The sequence below is a fragment of the Oncorhynchus masou genome, chromosome 18, assembly GCF_036934945.1.
Source record: "Oncorhynchus masou masou isolate Uvic2021 chromosome 18, UVic_Omas_1.1, whole genome shotgun sequence".
In the NCBI taxonomy this organism is placed as follows: Eukaryota; Metazoa; Chordata; class Actinopteri; order Salmoniformes; family Salmonidae; genus Oncorhynchus; species Oncorhynchus masou.
In genome coordinates this window covers 64,648,955-64,670,880 of record NC_088229.1, presented here as the reverse complement: position 1 = coordinate 64,670,880, position 21,926 = coordinate 64,648,955, and the positions used below count along the sequence as shown (strand labels likewise).

The following is a 21,926-nucleotide window of genomic DNA, read 5'->3' as shown; positions in this document are numbered from 1 at the left end:
GAAAGTATTCATAGCCCTTGACTTATTCCACATTTTGTGTTACAGCCTGAATTCAAAATGTATTAAATATTTGTTTTCCTCTCACCCATCTACACACCATACCCCATAATGACAAAGTGAAAACACGTTTTTAGAAATGTTAGCAAATATATTGAAAATGAAATGCAGATGTATTCGGCCATGTTCTGTTATACTCTCCACCCGGCACAGCCAGAAGAGGACTGGCCACCCCACATAGTTGGTTCCTCTCTAGGTTTCTTCCTAGGTTTTGGCCTTTCTAGGGAGTTTTTCCTAGCCACCGTGCTTCGACACCTGCATTGCTTGCTGTTTGGGGTTTTAGGCTGGGTTTCTGTACAGCACTTTGAGATATCAGCTGATGTACGAAGGGCTATATAAATACATTTTATTTGATGTATTCACACCCTTGAGTCAATACATGTTAGAATCACCTTTGGCAGCGATAACAGCTTTGAGTCTTTCTGGGAAAGCTCTAAGAGCTTTTAACACCTGGATGGTACATTATTTGCCCATTTATAATTTTCAAAATTCTTAACTCAATTGGTTGTTGATCATTGTCAGACAACCATTTAATTCTTGCAACTTGGCAATCAACTCCAGTAGATTTGGCCTCATTTTAGGTTATTGTCCTGCTGAAAGGTAAATTCATCTCCCAGTGTCTGGTGGAAAGCAGACTGAAACCAAATTTTCCTGTAGGATTTTGCCTTTGCTTAGCTCTATTCCGTAAATTTTTCTTCCTGAATAAATCCCCAGGCCTTAAGGATTACAAGCATACCCATAACATGATGCAGACACCACTATGTGGTGGCTGCAACATTATTCAAGAGAAATTGCTTTGCCACATTTTTTGCAGTATTACTTTAGTGCCTTATTGTAAACAGGATGCATGTTTTGGAATATTTTTATTCTGTATAGGCTTGTCACTGTCAATTAGGTTAGTATTGTGGAGTAACTACAATGTTGACCCAACCTCAGTTTTCTGCCATCACAGCCATCCATTAAACGCACCATTGGCCTCATGGCGAAATCACCGAGCGGTTTCCTTCCTCTCCTCTCCGGCAACTGAGTTAGGAAGGATGCCTGTATCTCTGTAGTGACTGGGTGTATTGATACACCATCCAAAACAATGAATAACTTCATCATGCTCAATGGGATATTCAATGTCTTTTACCCATCTACGAATAGGTGCCCTTTGAGGAATTAGTAAACCTCCTTGGTCTTTATGGTTGAAATTCACTGCTCAACTGAGGGACTTTACAGATAATTGTAGGTGTTGGGTAGAGGTAGTCATTCAAAACTCATGTTAAATTGCACACAGAGTCCATGCATCTTGTGACTTAAGAAAATGTTTACTCCTGAACTTAAGGCTTGCCGTAGCAAAGGGGTTGATTGCTTGACTCAATACATTTAAGCTTTTCATTTGTAAAAATGTTGAAGAAAAAAAAACATTCCACTTTGAAATTATGGGGTATTGTGTGTAGGCCAGTGACAAAATAATCTATCAATTATAAATTCAGGCTGTAACCAAATGTAAACATCAAGGTGTGAATACTTTGACAGCACTGTATGTTGCTATGCCCACTAAAATGTTTGGGAGCATAGTGTAAAACTTTATTTTTTTAGTTCACTCTCCAATAATCAGCACGTCTACAAAACATTTTTGAGGTGTGCGTCAGTTTATGCCTTTTACTAGACCAAGTAATCCAAACATGAAATATGACTAATGATTTTATTGTGGTCATAATATAGAACAATTAATAGTCCAAGTAATTAAGACATTAGTCCCCCGACGGTCACATCACATGAAGTGAACACGTTACTATGACATTCATCATGGCGACTCCAAGAGCTAAAAACATAAATGTGGAAATGTTTAGTCGCTGAAATTCAATTTACCATAACGGTATGCGCTTGACACAACTTGACAAACGTTAAATGTTCAGCATTGACGCTAATAAACATTACATGAAAAGCATACAATGCCAGTGTGCAGCAGAATAACTAATACTAGCTATATATTAAAGCCTCCATGTTAAAAGTACATATTTCAATTACAAATATAAAGTTAGTCACAGCAGTGAAAGCATTTTTCCTCCACACCTTCAAATAAATTAAGACAATTCAAATATTTTTTCTACTTGCAGGAAAAACTCGATAAGAGCTTTGTACACAAAATAATAAAGGAAAGAACCAACCAGGGCTACACATTCAAATAAATATAACATACAAAACATCTCGACAACAATATTCATGTTATATTACAACTCAGCTCTAAAAGGTTAAGAGAAAGAAATTTGACCCCTTCAAAAGCAAACAGGGAAGAGATGGTAGTTTGCTATTACATTGTCAGCCAAATGTCATCGGCATTACAATCCTCATAAGGTAAAATTACTGTTTGGATTTGATTACTCAAAACTGAATGAAGAGCCAGAGGCCATAGTCAACCAAGTCAAATTAAAACAATATATTTTTTCAAAATAAAAGTGTCCCTTGGGTGACAAAACATACCAAAAGAAAAACCGCTGTAAAAAAATTATAGTTATAATGCAGTTTGTTGATACTTTTTCCATAATATTGTCATGATGGATAGTTGTAGTTGATTGGTTGCTAATTGGTTGATATTGGTCACTTAAGTACTGTAGCATCTACAGATCTCATACAGCGGCTGCATAAAAGCCCATCATTTTGTCTGCTGTGAGATTGTATGGACACAGGGGAGAGGTTGAAATATGTATCTAGATCTGTAATGCCCTAAGGAAGTGGACATCTGGGCAGTACCAACGATCAGACAAGATACACACACAAAGTACAACATAAAGAATGAATTAGAAAATGCCAAACCTTCATAGTTTAAAACATGTACTGAGTTGGAAAAACTACAGACAATCACACACAGTGATCCACAGTCCAAACCAAGGAGGGAAACAACATGGGCCCCGATTAAACAAAGTTTCTGACAACTAGTTGAAATGGACATCGGTTAAAACACTTGAGGGTTCGAGTCAATCCGTATCGCGGAAGATCAGCGTGACTGAAATTTAAAAGGCAATGTTCACGTATTAGCGAAAGGACGTTTCAATTTCGATCTCGCAATCTAAAGCTTCAGCAATCCAGATTGACAAGAGCCATTAGTAGACTACGGTTTACTATTTTAATCAATTTCATCAGCAAACGATTCAAACAAATGTTACTAGATAATGCTGAGGGTCTGCAATCAATATGCCAATCAATAAATTGGGAACAACATCAGAAAACTCTAAAACCCTGTACTGACCTTGTTATGCTGGTTATGTGTGCTCCAATAGAAAGAAATCAATAACATTACATTAAAACTACACTTGAGATTTTTATGTTTTAACGAAAATAATTATATCTGGGGATTCGAAAACCTCTCTTGCGTTTGACATTCAAGAAGTGATGGTGGTTCTCAACTTTGACCTGATGAAAAGTTTGCATTTGAAGCCAAAATCACATTGAGGTGGAAACCCATTCAAGGTGACCTCACAACTTCATATCAAACAATGATTCACCCTCAAAGTAGAGAGAGCAAGTACTGAGCGTAACAGCAAAACAACAACTACGTGCAAAACACTGAACATCTTCAAATACACAACTATGTGTTAGATATGACAGTACTGTGAAAACTGGGTCACAAAGGGAATCAAACAACAAGCCAGCTTGTTGGCCACATTCACAATGCCCTCATTCTTAGCAGGAGAAAGGCTGCGAGCAGCAGTTATAGCTGCCCCCCGCACCACAACGACATACGCTGCCTGGATTCAATGCAGCCATTCAACACCGGCCTACATACAGTAAGGGCATGACTCAGCTGTGGGTATTCATTCTCAAAGAAACCAGGCTGAACCGGGTTAGGCTGCTACATCCAGTCTGCCTCCTCAACATTGCTACCTCATCCCTGGGCGTCACTTCAAGGGTGTATTCATTGGGCACCAAACGGAAGAAAACTAAAACACAGAGGGACTACCTAAACTTGTCCAGTAAGAATCATTTGTTTAATTTTCCGTTGCAAAATGTTCCGCTACAGCGTACCCTAATGAATATGACCCAGGTAGAGGGGGGACGGCTAACGACCCTGTAGATGACGAGGTCTTCCTTCACTCAGAACCGTCATCCTGGAGCCGACATTCCAAATCAGCCAGCCAGTCTGGGTAGGACTTTCTGGGGGAAGCTCTTCACTCATGGGAGGGAGTAACTCGACTCATCATGGTGTGTTCAGGAACACAGGTGCTCTCTATGGTGGTGGAGGGGACCTAGCTTCATTTGTGGATCTTCCAGTTCCTCAGCAGAGGGAGGGACCAAGTAGAAGGGGTCACATAGCCGGTGTGGGCCCCGACCCCCCAGCAGGAGCCTCTCTGCCTCAGCCCGGCCCTCCATCACCCAGGCCCCGAGTCCTGCAGAGAGAGACCCTGCGAAGGGAGAGACGGAAGTCAGGGGTTAGAGAGAAGACATGGACAACAGGACGACACAGACATGCACTCTGTGTATAGTAGAGAAGATTTCAGATGCATGATGCAATACGCAATTGCCCGTGTCATTGTCCACGCAAACATACTGTGTATCTGTAGATGTCATACTACAGGATAATGTAATAACACACAAACAGTATTGAAATAAAGCACATTGTAGCCAAGATGCAAAACACTACAGAGAGAAATAGTTTATTTAGACATGTTATGGAGTGCTGCTAGTGTTATTGCATTCCGGTTTAGAATATTACACTCACACTTAACCACACCTCATATCTATAAACCCGTTGGCACTCCACAGCCTGGTTAAACACAGCAACCCAACAGCCGTAAATCACACCCTTACTGGTCCCTGGGTGACACGTTTATGCTAATTTGTGGGGTGATAAAGTATCTCATTAAATATATGGCGTTGTATAAACAAAGGAAGATGTCAGAAGTTAAGGAATTGAAGAAAGAAAACTGACTATGGAAGACACGAAGAAGAAGGACAAGCCCTAGCTGTAAAGACAACAGGAAACTGTAGGGACTTCCGTACCTTCTGGGGACTCTATGCACACACTGCCGACCGAACGTCTCTCACTCACGGGTCTCAGTCAGAGGCACATTGCATGCTGCCCTGCAGTTCTCATCCTTACTGTGACTGCTCTCCTGGGCGGCTGGAGCCGGGATGCTCCGGCTGCGACACGTCAGCTTCTTCAGCTCGCTGGCAAACGAGATGCCCTTCCTCTTGTCCTCACGGGCCATCTGAGTACACACACACACACCAACAGTCAGTGTTATACCTGATAAGAGCGAGAAAGATTATTGCTGCTCATATGAACTTGAGCCGATGCGTGGGTCTCTCAAACATTGGCACAATTGTATCATTTACACAAACGTTTGAGTTATTACATGCTTATTTTTCAAGTTCAGATTCAGCTCTTTTTATTTTTACAAGTCATTTCTCTACAATTAGTAGAGATATACACTAATACATATACACACACACACACACTGGCACAGTTCATTTCTGCCCTCCAAACCTGGGTACCTGTTCTTTGAGCTTGAGGATGAACTTCCCTGCGCCCCTCCAGCGGCCCTGGACCTGGTACACGCACTCCTGGTCCAGGAGGACCCTCTGGAAGGGCTTAGCTTGAGAAGACTTCTTACTGCTGGCCTCCTTCGACACCTCCTCCACCAACACATAGTCACTGGGGTTAGTGTTACTCAGAATGCTCAGGGAATACTTGGCTTTGCTCAGCGTCTGTAAAGGAGACCCGAGGAAAGATATTTTACTTTAACGATGACCTTTCAGTCCAAAGCCATTTCAAAATCAGCTGTTTAGTGCATGAAGTGATGTCAGAAAATCTGCATATCAAAGCCAGTCTCCTGTGATTCCTGTTGTTAATGTTGCAGCGCCACATCATCACCTGCTGGATGATGTCCTGCGCCGTGCTGTATCGAGGGGCTCTGATGACTGTGTGAGGTTGTTCTGGGGACACGTCGTGCACCTGGACGAAGAAGGTGTCGTCCTCCCCTGCTACCACCTTCTCCACGCCCTCCTCCACTCTCTCCACCACTCTGTTCTCACAGTTCAGGTTCTGCCAACACAGCATTTCATTATTCAAATTGTTCCGTTATTGAGACTTTCCCCTGTATGAAAGTAAAGTGGTGTGCAATTTAGAACATGTCCACAAGAGGGGGGCCTTAGAACATGAAGAAATTCATAACAATTCTATAGAACAAAAAAATACACGATTTGTTTGAAAATGAATGGGCTTGACCTATTTCTCATATAAATATCTTGACTCTAGAACAGTGTTGATTAAAAAAGTGGCACCTCTTCCTTGGTTTTAAGGTAGATTCTGCCCACATATCCCTCTTCAGGCTGCCAGCTGTTGACCACCCTGACGATCTCCTCCTCGGAGGCTAGGGGGCGCTGCTGAGGACACCGCTTACTGTCACTGCGCTCCTTCACCAGAGGCACCTTCTCCTCACACAGGAAGTACTCACCGGCACCTTCTGTGGACGTCGGTAACTAAAGTTGGGAGAGGGGAAATCCATGAGCCACTTTGAACAGAGTGTGGCAGGTGTGTGTGGGCGTGCGTCAGTCTGTGGGTGGGAGGGCTGGGACTGACCGTATCCAGTAGCTGTCTGACGGTGGTCTGCTGCTTCACAGACACTACAGTGAAAGGCTCTGGACCTGGGACACCATGGACTGTCACCTGGTGCTGCTGGGCTGTCCTCCGCTCCTCAGAACTGAACAGCTGCCAGGGATACAGTGTTCCGTACAGATACGACAGAGTATTTGACACAGTCCTCACATGCACTTTAAGGTTGCTAGCTAATTAGCTCATCGGATGCTGTTCGACAAGCTCCAAAAAAATCTAAGTAATCCCTAGATGTTCCTTCCCTAGTGGGGTGTGAGCGTGTGTTACCATGGCAGCAGGCAGCGCTGTGCCGGTGGGGCTCTCCTCTACTCTGCGGCTGTAGACGAACAGACTGGACACCTCCAGGGGCTCGTTGTGCTGTGTCCTCAGCTGGATGTGTCTGTAACCTGGAACAACACACAACCAACCACAGACATTAACAACAGGGAGTAGAAGTGTATGAACCTGGCCACATGTCATGCTACAGCTGCTAGCCAACTCTGTACATAGTGTGTTGCAACATAGCATGTTGATAAATACAGTAGCGTGTTGCTACATAGCGTGTGGACAAATAGGTTTCATGCTGTCGCTTGAAAACATTTGTTAGGATTATTTAAAGTGAAAATAGAACAGTTTTAAATTAATCACTTTCTTCCTCCTCTCCACCCCCCCCCCTCCTCTTCCTCACCTGGTTTGAAGGCCCGTAGAGGCAGCGTCCTTTGAGCGGTGGTCTGGGAGCTGTTATTCTCAACCACAGCGATGCGCAGGAAGCAGGCGTCCTCAAAGTGCACGTGGAACAGGAAGTGCTCTGACCACATGGGGTTGAGCGTGTTGCGGTGGATGGGCTTGGTGCGGAAGTGGCAGCAGTCCACGGGCATGCCCAGCACGTCCACCTCCACACAGGGGCTGCCCGCGCTGTTGGCAGGGCACACATTCTGCCCCGACACAATCTGACACAGAGGGGGAGGACATCTTTACTTCATGTCAATCATCTCAAAACACTTCAATACAGATACATAACTTATTTACTTAGTACTTTATAATACTTCTGTCGGCCTAGTGGTTAAGCGCGTTGGGCCAGTATCCGAAAGGTCGCTGGTTTGAATCCCTGAGCTGACTTGCTGAAAAATCTGTCGATGTGCCCTAACTGCGCCTATTAGTCACTCCGGAGGAGAAATTAAACATCTCTTTGTTTAGACATAACTAGTCTTTTACCCTTCACTATTGCAAAATATTTATTGGGTGGCGTCCCTGTCTGTCAACTAGACAAATCAGATTTATGATGCAAATAGCTCTAATAAACCATCAAACCCATGCTGAAGAGCCGATGGGAGTGCTTTGGGTAAGTGTGTGTTAATACCCAGAAGGGTAGTTAGTGGGAGAAAGCAGTACATAGGTCATATTGAAGTGCGTTTGGCTACATTCTAGTTTTTGTTGGGTTGAGTATCTGGGTATCCCTAGAGGGGGAGAGATTGTGTGTTTACTCCCAGAGCACTGTGTGTGCGTGTGTGTGTGTGTGTGTGTGTGTGTGTGTGTGTGTGTGTGTGTGTGTGTGTGTGTGTGTGTGTGTGTGTGTGTGTGTGTGTGTGTGTGTGTGTGTGCGTGCGTGCGTGCGTGCGTGCGTGCGTGCGTGTGTGTGCACATGCGTCCATGTACAGTCCCATCCATATATCCACGTCCAGTCAATTCCTATTGGACAAACTATAATCTAAAACACAACCAAAACAAACTGAACATTGATCTAAATACTAAACCTTTGACTACTTAATACCCGATAAGTGAATTTGTTCAAATACTTGAGTTCTTCAAATGGGGGACCTAGATACATAAGTGCTTTCATTCTTAAACGGTAAAACAGAGATGTATGAAAATACACTCTAATAAAAGGTGACATTCCGTACTGTCGCCTCATATGAAACACTTGAACTCAAATCCAAAATGCTGGAGTATAAAAAGCCCTGTTTGCAGTCCAAAAACATAGAGAGGTGTGTGTGAGTGCTCACCGTCAGAGAATAGAGTGTTGGGCTCATGCTCTCTACATCTCTCTCCAGGGGGCAGAGTTGCTGGTAGAGGGGACAGCAGCGATCCCACAGCACTGGAGGTTTCAGAACGTAACCACAATGCCCATTTGCTTCAAACAGAGCTGTGTTCAACTGCATGGGCAGGTCTAGAGAGAGAGAGAGAGAGAGAGAGCAGAGAAGAGAGCGAGCAGAGCAGAGAGCAAGCAGAGAAGAGAGCGAGCAGAGAGCAGAGAGCAAGCAGAGAAGAGCAGAAGAGAGAAGAGAAGCAGAGAAGCAGAGAAGAGAGCGAGCAGAGCAGAGAGCAGAGAAGAGAGCGAGCAGAGAAGAGAGCGAGCAGAGAAGAGAGCGAGCAGAGAAGAGAGCGAGCAGAGAAGAGAGCGAGCAGAGAAGAGCGAGCAGAGAAGAGCGCGAGCAGAGAAGAGAGCAGAGAAGAGAGCGAGCAGAGAAGAGAGCAGAGCAGAGAGCAGAGCAAGCAGAGGAAGAGCGAAAGCAGAGAAGAAAGGAGAGAAGCAAAAAATAGCAGAGCTAAATCCAGCAAGCATCACTTAATATCAGAAAGCTGAAGAGCGTGAGTGCAAAACATATCAGCGCAAAGCAGAGAAGAGTAAATTAGTGTAAAACAGACAAAGCCCATAAAATGCGAGCAGATCACAACCATGTTCAGTGAGCAGTGGACTAGGTGCTGCCAAGGTCAGAGTGCCCGCTTACAGAGAAATGAATGACATGCATGCGAGCACAAGCCAGTGATACATCTCCACAGGGTGATACTGTAAAGACCCTGCCCACGAGCAATGAGTAAGCAGAGCAGAAAAGAGAGCAAGAAGCAGGCCCAGAGCACCTGACCAGGGAAGAAGCAGAGTAGAGATGGAGAAAGTGAGTGAAAGAGGGGAGAAAAGGAGAGAAGGAAAAAAAATAGCAGACCTTCCACTCTAAATCCATTGTTCCACAAGCATCACTTAATATCATTTTTGTTTGGAAACGCTGAATTGGCACAGGTGAGTGGAAAAACATATCAGCTTGCAAAGCTGGGTCCAAGCTTTGTAAATTAGTGTAAAACAGACAAAGCCCATAAAATGCTTCAGGCCCATCAGTATCACAACCATGTTCAGTGTACCGAGTGGACTAGGTGCTGCCAAGGTCAGAGTGCCCCCTTACAGAGAAATGACATGACATGCATGCGAGCACAACCCTGCCAGTGTTTCTCCAATACATCTCCACAGGGTGATACTGTAATGTACCCTGCCCACGCCATTTCCAATGAGTAAGCAACTAAAGTTTCATGAAAAGTTCAATGAGTTCAAGAAGTAGGGCCCTGCGTTTTTTATTACCATGTCACCTGACCAGGGAAGAACTCAAGAGCCCTAGTTATAGACTTCATGGGTTACTTCCTGATAAAGTCCCAGCCTGGTCCTGGACAATTTAAAAAAAAAATACTTTCAATGAAGAATCACCATTGAGCATAGTCTCATCCAGGGACTAACCTGGACTGACCCTCTCAGTAAACCTCCACTCCATCACCTTACCGTCAGTCTGATAATTGAGGGCCACCACTTGCATGCCGTGGAGCCAGAAGGGCAGAGGGACACTAATACTGATTGGGGTTGGCTGACACTAATACGATTCTGACACTAATACTGATTCTGACACTAATACTGATTCTGACACTAATACTGATTCTGACACTAATACTGATTCTGACACTAATACTGATTCTGACACTAATACTGATTCTGACGGGTAGGTCTGACACTAGCAGCTGGCAGGTGGTGTGCTGGATGACACAGCTGATTCTGACACTAATACTGATTCTGGACACTAATACTGATTCTGACAAACTGATTCTGACACTAATACTGATTCTGCGATTCTGACACTAATACTGATTCTGACACTAATACTGATTCTGACACTAATACTGATTCTGCAGATTCTGACACTAATACTGATTCTGACACTAATACGATTCTGACACTAATACTGATTCTGAGGAGATGTGACACTAATACTGATTCTGACACTAATGGGAGTGATTCGGATGATGGATTCTGCTCATTCTGACACTAATACTGATTCTGACACTAATACTGATTCTGGGGCTGATTCTGACACTAATACTATTCTGGGATTCTGACACTAATACTAATTCTGACACTAATACTGATTCTCCTCCCAATTCTGACACTGATTCTGACACCCAGATTCTGACACTAATACTGATTCTGCCTGATTCTGACACACCACCTGGATTCTGACACTAATACTAATTCTGACACTAATACTGATTCTGTCTAATACTGATTCTGACACTAATATAATTCTGACACACTTACAACCTATTCTGACACTAATACTAATTCTGTCATTTAGCTAATACTGATTCTGACACTAATACTGATACTGATTCTGACACTAATACGGATTCTGACACTAATTCTGACACTAATACTGATTCTGACACTAATACTGATTCTGACACTAATACTAATTCTGATACTGATTCTGACACTAATACTGATTCTGACACTAATACTGATTCTGACACTAATACTGATTCTGACACTAATACTGATTCTGACACTAATACTGATAATCTGATTCTGATTCTGACACTAATACTGATTCTGACACTAATACTGATTCTGACACTAATACTAATTACTGATTCTGACACTAATACTGATTCTGACATTCTAATACTGATTCTGACACTAATACTGATTCTGACACTAATACTGATTCTGACACTAATACTGATTCTGACACTAATATTCTGATTCTGACACTAATACTGATTCTGACACTAATACTGATTCTGACACTAATACTGATTCTGACACTAATACTGATTCTGACACTAATACTGATTCTGACACTAATACTGATTCTGACACTAATACTGATTCTGACACTAATACTGATTCTGACACTAATACTGATTCTGACACTAATACTGATTCTGACACTAATTCTGATTCTGACACTAATACTGATTCTGACACTAATACTGATTCTGACACTAATACTATTCTGACACTAATATTCTGACACTAATACTGATACTAATACTGATTCTGACACTAATACTGATTCTGACACTAATATATTCTGATTCTGACACTAATACTGATTCTGACACTAATACTGATTCTGACACTAATACTGATACTAATACTGATTCTGACACTAATACTGATTCTGACACTAATACTGATTCTGACACTAATACTGATTCTGACACTAATACTAATTCTGACACTAATACTGATTCTGACACTAATACTGATTCTGACACTAATACTGATTCTGACACTAATACTAATTCTGACACTAATACTGATACGAATACTGATTCTGACACTAATACTGATTCTGACACTAATACTGATTCTGACACTAATACTGATTCTGACACTAATACTGATTCTGACACTAATACTGATTCTGACACTAATACTGATTCTGACACTAATTCTGACACTAATACTGATTCTGACACTCTGACACTAATACTGATTCTTATTCTGACACTAATACTGATTCTGACACTAATACTGATTCTGATTCTGATTCTGACACTAATACTGATTCTGACACTAATACTGATTCTGACACTAATACTGATTCTGACACTAATACTGATTCTGACACTAATACTGATTCTGACACTAATACTGATTCTGACACTAATACTGATTCTGACACTAATACTGATTCTGACACTAATACGGATTCTGACACTAATACTGATTCTGACACTAATACTGATTCTGACACTAATACTGATTCTGATACTAATACTGATTCTGACACTAATACTGATTCTGACACTAATACTGATTCTGACACTAATACTGATTCTGACACTAATACTGATTCTGACACTACTGATTCTGACACTAATACTGATTCTGACACTAATACGGATTCTGACACTAATACTGATACTAATACTGATTCTGACACTAATACGGATTCTGACACTAATACGGATTCTGACACTAATACGGATTCTGATACTAATACGGATTCTGACACTAATACTCATTCTGATACGTTTATCCAGAGCAATAACTGTGAATAGTAAGGACAGATCAAATAATGATTTGAACACATTAAAAAATTTAAAAATATTCCAGGACCTTAAAGACAATGTAACACTAACATTTCATGAGGTAGGACATTTAAATAATACTAATCTGACACTAACTGAATACTCCTGATTGATTATAATACTAATACAAATAGATTCTGTACTGACACTCATTGATCAATAACTATGAAAGTAAGGCAAATAATGATTTGCATTAAAAAATACAATACTAAAGACAATTAACACAACATTTCGACATTTAAATAATCTAACTTCCTTAGTGTTCTCATTGATCATGAAAGAGGCCTCAGTGCTGAGCCAAGCCTCAGTGCTGAGCCAGAAAGAACATGGGCCTCCAAAAAGAAAATCCCATTTCAACCCTTCTACAAACCTTTTACAAATGTCACGACAGCTCCTCTCAGCATGTTTCAGTATACTTTTGATTACATCGTGCACTCACTTTTAGAGGGCCATTTTAAGTATGGAAAAGTTAACAGGCTGGTTCCCATGGGGTGTAGTCCGACTATGTGGGTGTCCTTCCCTGTCCCATCACATCCCGTCCCCCAGCTCCAGGTCTAGGGGTCTGGGTCATGGGGAAAGGCCCGGCCATATGTACCCTTCCCTGTCCCATCACATCCCGTCCCCCAGCTCCAGGTCTAGGGGTCTGGGTCATGGGGAAAAGGCCCGGCCATACGTACCCTTCCCTGGGGTCCGGCCCAGCGTCACCGCCTCCCCGGGGCTGCCTCCGCTACGACCAGGAACCGTGCCAAAGATGGACTTCCTGCTCTTTCTGTCTTTTCTTCTGCCAGAGGCCGAAGGAGAGAGGGTGGAGAGGCCTGTTTCCCACACAAGACAGATGGACACACACACAGAAAGAGAGCCCCAGACGAGAGTGTAAGACAAGGGCACCAGCTCTCCTCCTCTCGCTGGTTTAATGTTGCTTGTTTGTTCTGGCTGTGCTCTGGAGAATTATGCCCCTAGCAGATGTGCACCTGATTCTAATTTACCATCAATTCATAGACCTGTATTTCATTCCTTTGTGAACTTTTAATCGGTATCCCTCATGATTGAAAAATCACCAGGCAGAATCAAAACACTCTAGGAATAAGCAAACGCACAACATTGTGAACATAAACCATTTCTATGCTGGAATGAGCCATACAGTAAAGTAAATTAAATGAAAGGAGGACTACCAGGGAACTTGACGGCCTGGCAGTAGATGACGAGGTCAGAGAGCTCCTGAGCGATCTGTCGACTCTCCTTCTTGTTCTGGGGGAGATGGAACTCTTCTCCCAGCTCCATGTCAAATACCTGGGGTAGGAGCAGAGTCAGTCACTCCATCTGGGATTACTTCCAAGAATAAAAACATTTCAGGTGCATTTGTCAAATCTGGTGTCTCCTAGTTCTCAATGGTCTCTCTTGGTTCAGAGACTAGAGGTCAAGGGTTAGAGGTGAAACCAACCTTCCCTTTGCTCTGGGTTACAGAATTGTCTGCTTTCTTCATCCTCTTGGGCATCTCATCAATGATGGGATGATCATCCTTGTCACCAGAGGACTTCCCGTCTGGTTTATCATCTAGGATGTTATCTGAGAAACAGAACCATCAACTTTGAGGGAGGGAGTCAGAGGCAGACCAGCTTTATTTAATCAACAGACTGCTTTCAATGTGATGTTAGTCAATGGTTTCACATTGAGTCTTCCTTGTCAAACCATAAGTGCTAAACTGGGAAGAATTCCATCCCATATCAGATAGCTTGCTTGCAATGCTGGGAATTGGGGAAATGCCATTCCGAGGAAAATATTGGTCCCCCACGAATACCACAATGCAATGCAGATTCTGTAAACAAAGAGCTGGGAGTTTGAGCCTCCTGTTCTTCTCTCGCCCACACACAGCAGGACACAAAACATGAATGTAAGCCATCCATCACACACATCCAAAGTCAAAGTGCTTTGCGGTTAAAGAGGAATTTTCACCAACATGACAGTTATTTTACAGGAGGAATCCCACCGGTTCAGTGCAGTTACAGTACAGTGTAGTGTCGTCTGTGTCTCATACTGCTCTGGTTACATGTGGTAGTGGCTGGTGAGAGCATCGCTTATCCCCAGAGCTCCTAACAGTAGAGTTTTTTTAACCCCCGCGGCTCCCCGTTGGACAGGGGCGCGCAGGGGCCTGAGAAAACAGATGTCTTTGTTTTCTCTCTCTGATGAGCCACTGCCACCAGCGAGGTCAGGACGTACATATGAAAACACAGCAGTGCGGATGGGGGGTGGCGTATTTACACTATACTGGCCCTGTGTGTACTGACAACACAGAGACAAACAGATCATTAGACATGACCCCCCCCCCCCCCGAGCGACATGACCATCATCCCATCTGCAGCGTAGTACTACAACAAAACCCCAAAGACAATGTAACAGTTCCAGACTTCTAACCCATCCAGTACCCACACTAAAAGCCTTGACTTCACTCCAGACCGCGCGATGGAGACATGCAAAGCGTACAGCACCCAGGCCAAGCACACTGCACAGGCAGAGTGTTACAGTAGGAGCCATGCAGTAGCGCTGGTAGGGTGAAGGCGGGGCGGCTGGTTATGTTGTTCAGTTTACCTTCAGGGCTATACGAGGCAGTGGACGCTGTAAGAACGTCAGCTAAGGAAGCACAGAGGAACCGTCAGGGACAGGGGAGGAGAGAGTACAGGAATAACAGAAACCCATCTCCAAGTAGAGCTACTGTAACTCGTGTTAAAAAGAGAGAATCAAGGAAGATGTTACAAAGAAGAGTCTAGATACAAGATCTCACTCCTACATTACTGGTCCATGCATGTGCAGTGTATATTACTGGTCCATGTATGTGCTGTGTACATTACTGGTCCATGTGTGTGCAGTGTACATTACTGGTCCATGTATGTGCTGTGTACATTACTGGTCCATGTATGTGCAGTGTACATTACTGGTCCATGTGTGTGCTGTGTACATTACTGGTCCATGCATGTGTTGTGTACATTACTGGTCCATATGTGTGCAGTGTACATTACTGGTCCATGTATGTGCTGTGTACATTACTGGTCCATGTATGTGCTGTGTACATTACTGGTCCATGCATGTGCAGTGTACATTACTGGTCCATGCATGTGCAGTGTACATTACTGGTCCATGCATGTGCTGTGTACATTACTGGTCCATGTATGTGCTGTGTACATTACTGGTCCATGTATGTGCAGTGTACATTACTGGTCCATGTATGTGCTGTGTACATTACTGGTCCATGTGTGTGCAGTGTACATTACTGGTCCATGTATGTGCTGTGTACATTACTGTTCCATGCATGTGCTGTGTACATTACTGGTCCATGCATGTGCTGTGTACAGTCGTGGACAAAAGTTGAGAATGACACAAATATTAATTTCCACAAAGTTTGCTGCTTTAGTGTCTTTAGATATTTGTCAGATGTTACTATGGAATACTGAAGTATAATTACAAGCATTTCCTAAGTGTCAAAGGCTTTTATTGACAATTACATGAAGTTGATGCAAAGAGTCAATATTTGCAGTGTTGACGCTTCTTTTTCAAGACCTCTGCAACCCCCCTGGCATGCTGTCAGTTAACTTCTGGGCAACATCCTGACTGATGGAAGCCCATTCTTGCATAATTAATGCTTGGAGTTTTCTTGAGGATTGACCACAAGTTCTCAATGGGATTAGGGTCTGGGGAGTTTCCTGGCCATTGACCCAAAATATTGATGTTTTGTTCCCCGAGCCACTTAGTTATCACTTATGCCAAGGTGCTCCATCATGCTGAAAAAGGCATTGTTCATCACCAAACTGTTCCTGGATGGTTGGGAGAAGTTGCTCTCGGAGGATGTGTTGATACCATTCTTTATTCATGGCTGTGTTCTTAGGCAAAATTGTGATTGAGCCCACTCCCTTGGCTGAGAAGCAATGCCACACATGAATGGTCTCAGGATGCTTTACTGTTGGCATGACACAGGACTGATGGTAGCGCTCACCTTGTCTTCTCCGGACAAGCTTTTTCCTGAAAGGAGATTCATCAGAGAAAATGACTTAACCCCAGTCCTCAGCAGTCCAATCCCTGTACCTTTTGTAGAATATCAGTCTGTCCCTGATGTTTCTGCTGGAGAGAAGTGGCTTCTTTGTTGCCCTTCTTGACACCAGGCAATCCCTTAAAAGGCTTTGTCTCACTGTACGTGCAGATGCACACACCTGCCTGCTGCCATTCCTGAGCAAGCTCTGTACTGGTGGTGCCCCGATCCCGCAGCTGAATCAACTTTAGGAGACGGTCCTGGCGCTTGCTGGACTTTCTTGGGCACCCTGAAGTCTTCTTCACAACAATTGAACCGCTCTCCTTGAAGTTCTTGATGATCCGATAAATGGTTGATTTAGGTGCAATCCTACTGGCAGCAATATCCTTGCATGTGAAGCCCTTTTTGTGCAAAGCAACGATGACGGCACGTGTTTCCTTGCAGGTAACCATGATTGACAGAGGAAGAACAATTATTCCAAGCACCCCCCTCCTGTTGAAGCTTCCAGTCTGTCATTCGAACTCAATCAGCATGACAGAGTGATCTCCAGCCTTGTACTCGTCAACACTCACATCTGTGTTAACAAAAGAATCACTGACATGATGTCAGCTGGTCCTTTTGTGGCAGGGCTGAAACGCAGTGGAAATGTTTTATGGGGATTCAGTTCATTTGCATGGCAGAGGGACTTTGCAATTCATCTGATAACTCTTCATAACATTCTGGAGTATATGCAAATTGCCATCATATAAACTGAGGCAGCAGAATTTGCGAAAATTAATATTTGTGTAATTCTCAAAACTTTTGGCCACAACTGTACATTGTTACTGAGGGCTTATATACAGTCAAAGCGAGTATCTGTCTCACCATCAGACAGGGATTCATAGTCATCGTCGTACTCGTCTTCCTCCTCTTCATCATCATCATTGTGGTTACCAGGTGAGCTGCCAGCCGGTGCCCCGTTGCCGGCCTGGGCCTGGATGTGGGCCAGCTGGTGAGCCTGAGGGAACAGAGCACAGTATGATTGGTGGAAAGTACAGTAGCCATTGCCCCCATGTCAACAAACAAACTACCTAAGACAAACCTGACGTCATCCTGCGAGGGACGCGTGTGTAATAATGCACGTGTTCACACTGTATAAGATCTCACCTTCTGTTTGACAATGTCGACGGGAGCCTGGTGTGCTTTCAGCTTCTTGTTCTTGAGGAGGATCTTTCCCTTCAGTTGCAGCGGGGAGGGCAGCAGAGGGTCATCAGAGAAATCGCTCTCAAACAGGAATTTGGTCACCAGCTTGTCTCCGAACACAGTCTTCAAAACACAAACAAACAGGAATCCTCACAGGCACGCTACAATCAAAGGCTTTTTTTAAATCAAAGTACTTGGAGCAATCTCCAAAGGAAGGAATGCAGTAACAAGGTTCTTTGAGACAGGACACATGACACATCATCTAGAATCCCTACAGATCAGGTCCATTGGAGCCAGGAGGAGGTACCTTGAAGATTTCAGCCATTTTGCGTTGCTGGGGTAGAGAGCAGTGGTTCTCAATGGACAGGATGACCGGCATGTCTGAGTTGACGAAAGCAGTGCGATTGACCGCCTCCACCACATCCTAGAAGACCACGGGTTACAATACATGAGGCATAACATACATGACACTAGTCTCATTTATTCTAGAATACAACCCGTAGAGATTCCAGCAGTATTAATCAAGCTACTATGGAGGTTGGACATTATTGTACTGTATCTAGGATAAACAGTGACATAAGGTCAAAAGTGGCAGTGTGCCACGGTCGTGCCAGGGTTACAGACTAACCTTGAAGGGGATCTTGGTGGTGAGGGTGTGCCCATGGTAGATAATGGGTGATCCGTCATCTCCATCCCAACAGTCCAGCTCCACACTCCTGCAGCCCTGCAGCAGCACCTAGACAACACAAACGACCACATCCCATAATAATAAGATGGGACTATCACACCAACACAGAATTCATCTTATAGCTCAAGTACTGCAGGAGCTCAGAGTTTGTCCTGGTCAGTTCATATAGTCTGGAAAAACTCCTGGCCCTGCTTATGGCAAACCACACCAGAAACATCCTCGCTTATTTTTAATCTGAAAACCAGATGTGGGGATCCCGCGCAGGCCTTTCTTTTACACCTGCTACGTTAAGTAAAATGATCAGATGCTTAGAAATCCCCTACAAACTAGAAAAAGGTCAATTTCCTGAAGAAAATATATACGATTGCATCAATCATCACCTGGCTGTAGAGCTCTACAGAGGACTCTCCTTTGAGCTGGTGTCCAGTGAGGTACGTGTTGTGAGAGGACTCTATGTAGTAGTAAGACATGGGATACTGGAGCTCCTCCGTGTTCACCTGAGACTCCTCGTTCTTAGACGCAAAGTTGTCCTTGTCCATTAAAAACCTGGGGAGGATTAGAGTTAAAAGGTCACTAACTAAACAGTTGAAATATGTCATCTCAGAATTCCTATGACGGAATTTCTTGAGTCGGTCAACTTCATATTTCTTGGGAAATTAATGTACCTGGCAAAACCTTCGAAGGACATCCAACCCATCTGACGCATGCTTATGCAAGGCTCAAACTTCTGAGATGGACAAAAGAAACCCAATTAAACAATATTTCACAGTAATCCGGTCCTTACCTATATGTCTACTGTGCAGTATATCATATGTCGGCCTAGTTAAAGGGACATTACACTCCAAAATTTAATTCAGACATTTTTTTCAGACCGTAAAAGACATCCCTTAAGTACAGCTTGCTGGACCAGTCATGTGACGCACCTGGATGACGCTGAGGATCTCGTCGTAGGTCAGGTGTTCCCGCTGGCAGTTGACCAAGAAGTCGTTGAGCTGTGGGATGGCCAGCCCCAGCACCCCTAAAGAGGCGTTCTCCACACCTGTCCCATTGGTCACGATGCTGGCTGCCGCAATGGCGTCCGAGATCTGCTTCTGGTTGTCCGACATCTGCTGCCGTGTTCGGATTAAGAGGCCCAGGTCCGAACCGTTACGGGTCAGCAAGTCTGGAGGACAGGAAAAGTGCATCATTAGAAGTCATTCTCTAACACACTAACGACATTAACGTCCAATGCTCCTACACCACAGTGTGAATACACTGTTAAGAGTCCTTCGGAACCAACAAGCCTCTAGAGAGAAATCATCGCAGAGCGCTTGGTGCTTCTGCAATCAAGTAGCTCCCATCAGCCCCCATTCACCATGATTAGACAGACTGAGCACTGAAAGCTTGTACCATTGCCACCCAAACCAATCCACTTCTCTTATTTAAGTATATATTTAAATATATATACACGTTCTGACCTTAAATATATATATATGTATTTGATTTACTTTGAAACAATGACTGAACAGTACCCAATGCAAACCACTCACAAACACATAGGAGTACAGTAGAACAGAGGACAGACCTAGGTCAGGCTGCAGTCCCGTGTCCTTGTCGTCGATCCTCAGGTTGGTGTAGAGGGGGGCAGACTCCGTGCCGGAGCGACTGCAGGGAACGGCGTAGGTGTCAAACAGCTCCTTCAGGTCTTTACGGCTCCGAATGCTACAGCACATGAAAACAAGAACGGGGGCGTTCACATTCAACTGATGGAAATATGAAGCCACTCTTGGAGGACATAGACAGGTGACAATGGTATGCTTTTTCATTTTTACATAAGAGCAACATGTTTTGGCGTGTAGCCTTGGTCTTTGTTTTCAACTGAGAGACACTTTAGAAAACCACAGTGTGTCTTTGACAAAACAACCTTGGGAAAGATTGGTTGGATTTGTAAAAGCTTCTTCTGAATGTTTGAATGGAATGCAATAACTGTGCTCTTGTGCTATGAGAATTCTCTCTATTTTGCCAGTGGGAGTGCATTTAATCACTACCAGTGACTGTATATAGACTATAGTTACTGCGCGCTACAAAGAGAGGAGGCTGGAAGTTGGACGGCACACCTGAAAGACTTGAAGAGCTCGACGAACTCAATGAAACTCATGGTGCTGCCAGAGATCATGAGGTTCTGGAAGCCCTTGAAACAGCCCTTCCCCCGTCCGTGCCAGCTCCTGCTGCTCCACGCACTACACAGGGACAAGACGAGAGGGGATTGGTTACTGTTATAGTTAAAAAAACTAGATTTAAAATCTATTCTCTTGTTTGTTTTATGTTGTAGATAAAGACATTTAAATAAAGTGGCAATAGTATTCGGTGTGAGGCTTACACTATCAGTATATGATAATAGGTTTACAGATGTATTATCAACTACGTATATACAATGTTTCCCCTCTAAGAACAGGTCTGGGGTCAGGTTTCATTTCTTACCCTGGCTGGGCCTTGGTGCTGCCTGACAGGACGGGGGAGGAGAGAGGACGGGAGGGGTTGGAGCTGCCCATACTGGAGGAAGAGGAGGAGGAGGAGGAACCCGGGGTCTTACAGCTCGACAGGGAGAAGGGTCCAGGGAAGCCGTCCTCTATGGGATCAATAACGTGCAGGGTTACACTCAATGTAAAAATGGTCAAACACAGTGAACAAGAGTCAAAATCGGTCTATTTAAAATCCCAGATATTCCCCTTTTTGAAAGTATTCCTCCCTGTAAACCATAAACTACTGGTATGTAAAGACAGTTACGTGTCACTGAGGAATTGTGAGAGGTGGTGTAGTGTAGGGTAGTGGACAGGTTACCTAGCCCTTCCTGGTCCATGCCGTCACACAGCTCCGGCCTGTTCCTGCACAGGGTGTCCTTGCAGCTCTTGGTTTTCCGTTGGAATATCTCGTCATCGGTAGCGTCCCCGCTGTCTCCCTGTGTGGTGTATGAAACACCCAGTCAGTGACCCAGATCTCCACAAACCCAGACAAACACATTTGAACGCTGTATTTCTCAAACTAACACTGTATTTAGGTATATTTCTCCTAACCCTGGTGAGAGCCTTCTTCTTCTTCTTGGTGGTAGAGATGGAGTTGTGCTTCTGAGCGCTGGGCTTCTCTGTGCCCCCTGTGCCCATGTTCCAGCGCCGGCCCCCAAACAGCTCTATAGCCTGAGCAAGAGTGGGACCCTCGTACCTGCCCTCCTCCTATTGCAGATGGGAGACGAAACACACAGCAGTCTATGAGGAGATCGCTCACTCAAGGCT

The 21,926-nt window shown here is 43.9% G+C and overlaps 1 protein-coding gene across 1 annotated transcript in view; it reads right to left on the bottom strand.

Moving 5' to 3' along the window:
* Positions 1-1,733: 1,733 nt before the first annotated feature.
* LOC135559409 (1-phosphatidylinositol 4,5-bisphosphate phosphodiesterase epsilon-1-like) overlaps positions 1,734-21,926 on the bottom strand; it is a 76,032-nt gene continuing 55,839 nt past the window's right edge. The window contains 26 exon segments of the mRNA XM_064993564.1: positions 1,734-4,370; positions 4,372-4,445; positions 5,144-5,252; positions 5,539-5,751; positions 5,918-6,088; positions 6,328-6,525; positions 6,626-6,754; positions 6,926-7,044; positions 7,326-7,587; positions 8,641-8,804; positions 10,182-10,249; positions 13,443-13,584; positions 13,942-14,059; positions 14,211-14,335; positions 17,652-17,784; positions 17,934-18,092; positions 18,277-18,393; positions 18,598-18,705; positions 19,038-19,203; positions 19,323-19,384; positions 19,581-19,819; positions 20,222-20,358; positions 20,754-20,876; positions 21,118-21,265; positions 21,478-21,595; positions 21,711-21,866. Of these exon segments, the coding sequence (XP_064849636.1) occupies positions 4,296-4,370; positions 4,372-4,445; positions 5,144-5,252; positions 5,539-5,751; positions 5,918-6,088; positions 6,328-6,525; positions 6,626-6,754; positions 6,926-7,044; positions 7,326-7,587; positions 8,641-8,804; positions 10,182-10,249; positions 13,443-13,584; positions 13,942-14,059; positions 14,211-14,335; positions 17,652-17,784; positions 17,934-18,092; positions 18,277-18,393; positions 18,598-18,705; positions 19,038-19,203; positions 19,323-19,384; positions 19,581-19,819; positions 20,222-20,358; positions 20,754-20,876; positions 21,118-21,265; positions 21,478-21,595; positions 21,711-21,866 (3,633 nt within the window). The 3' untranslated portion in view covers positions 1,734-4,295.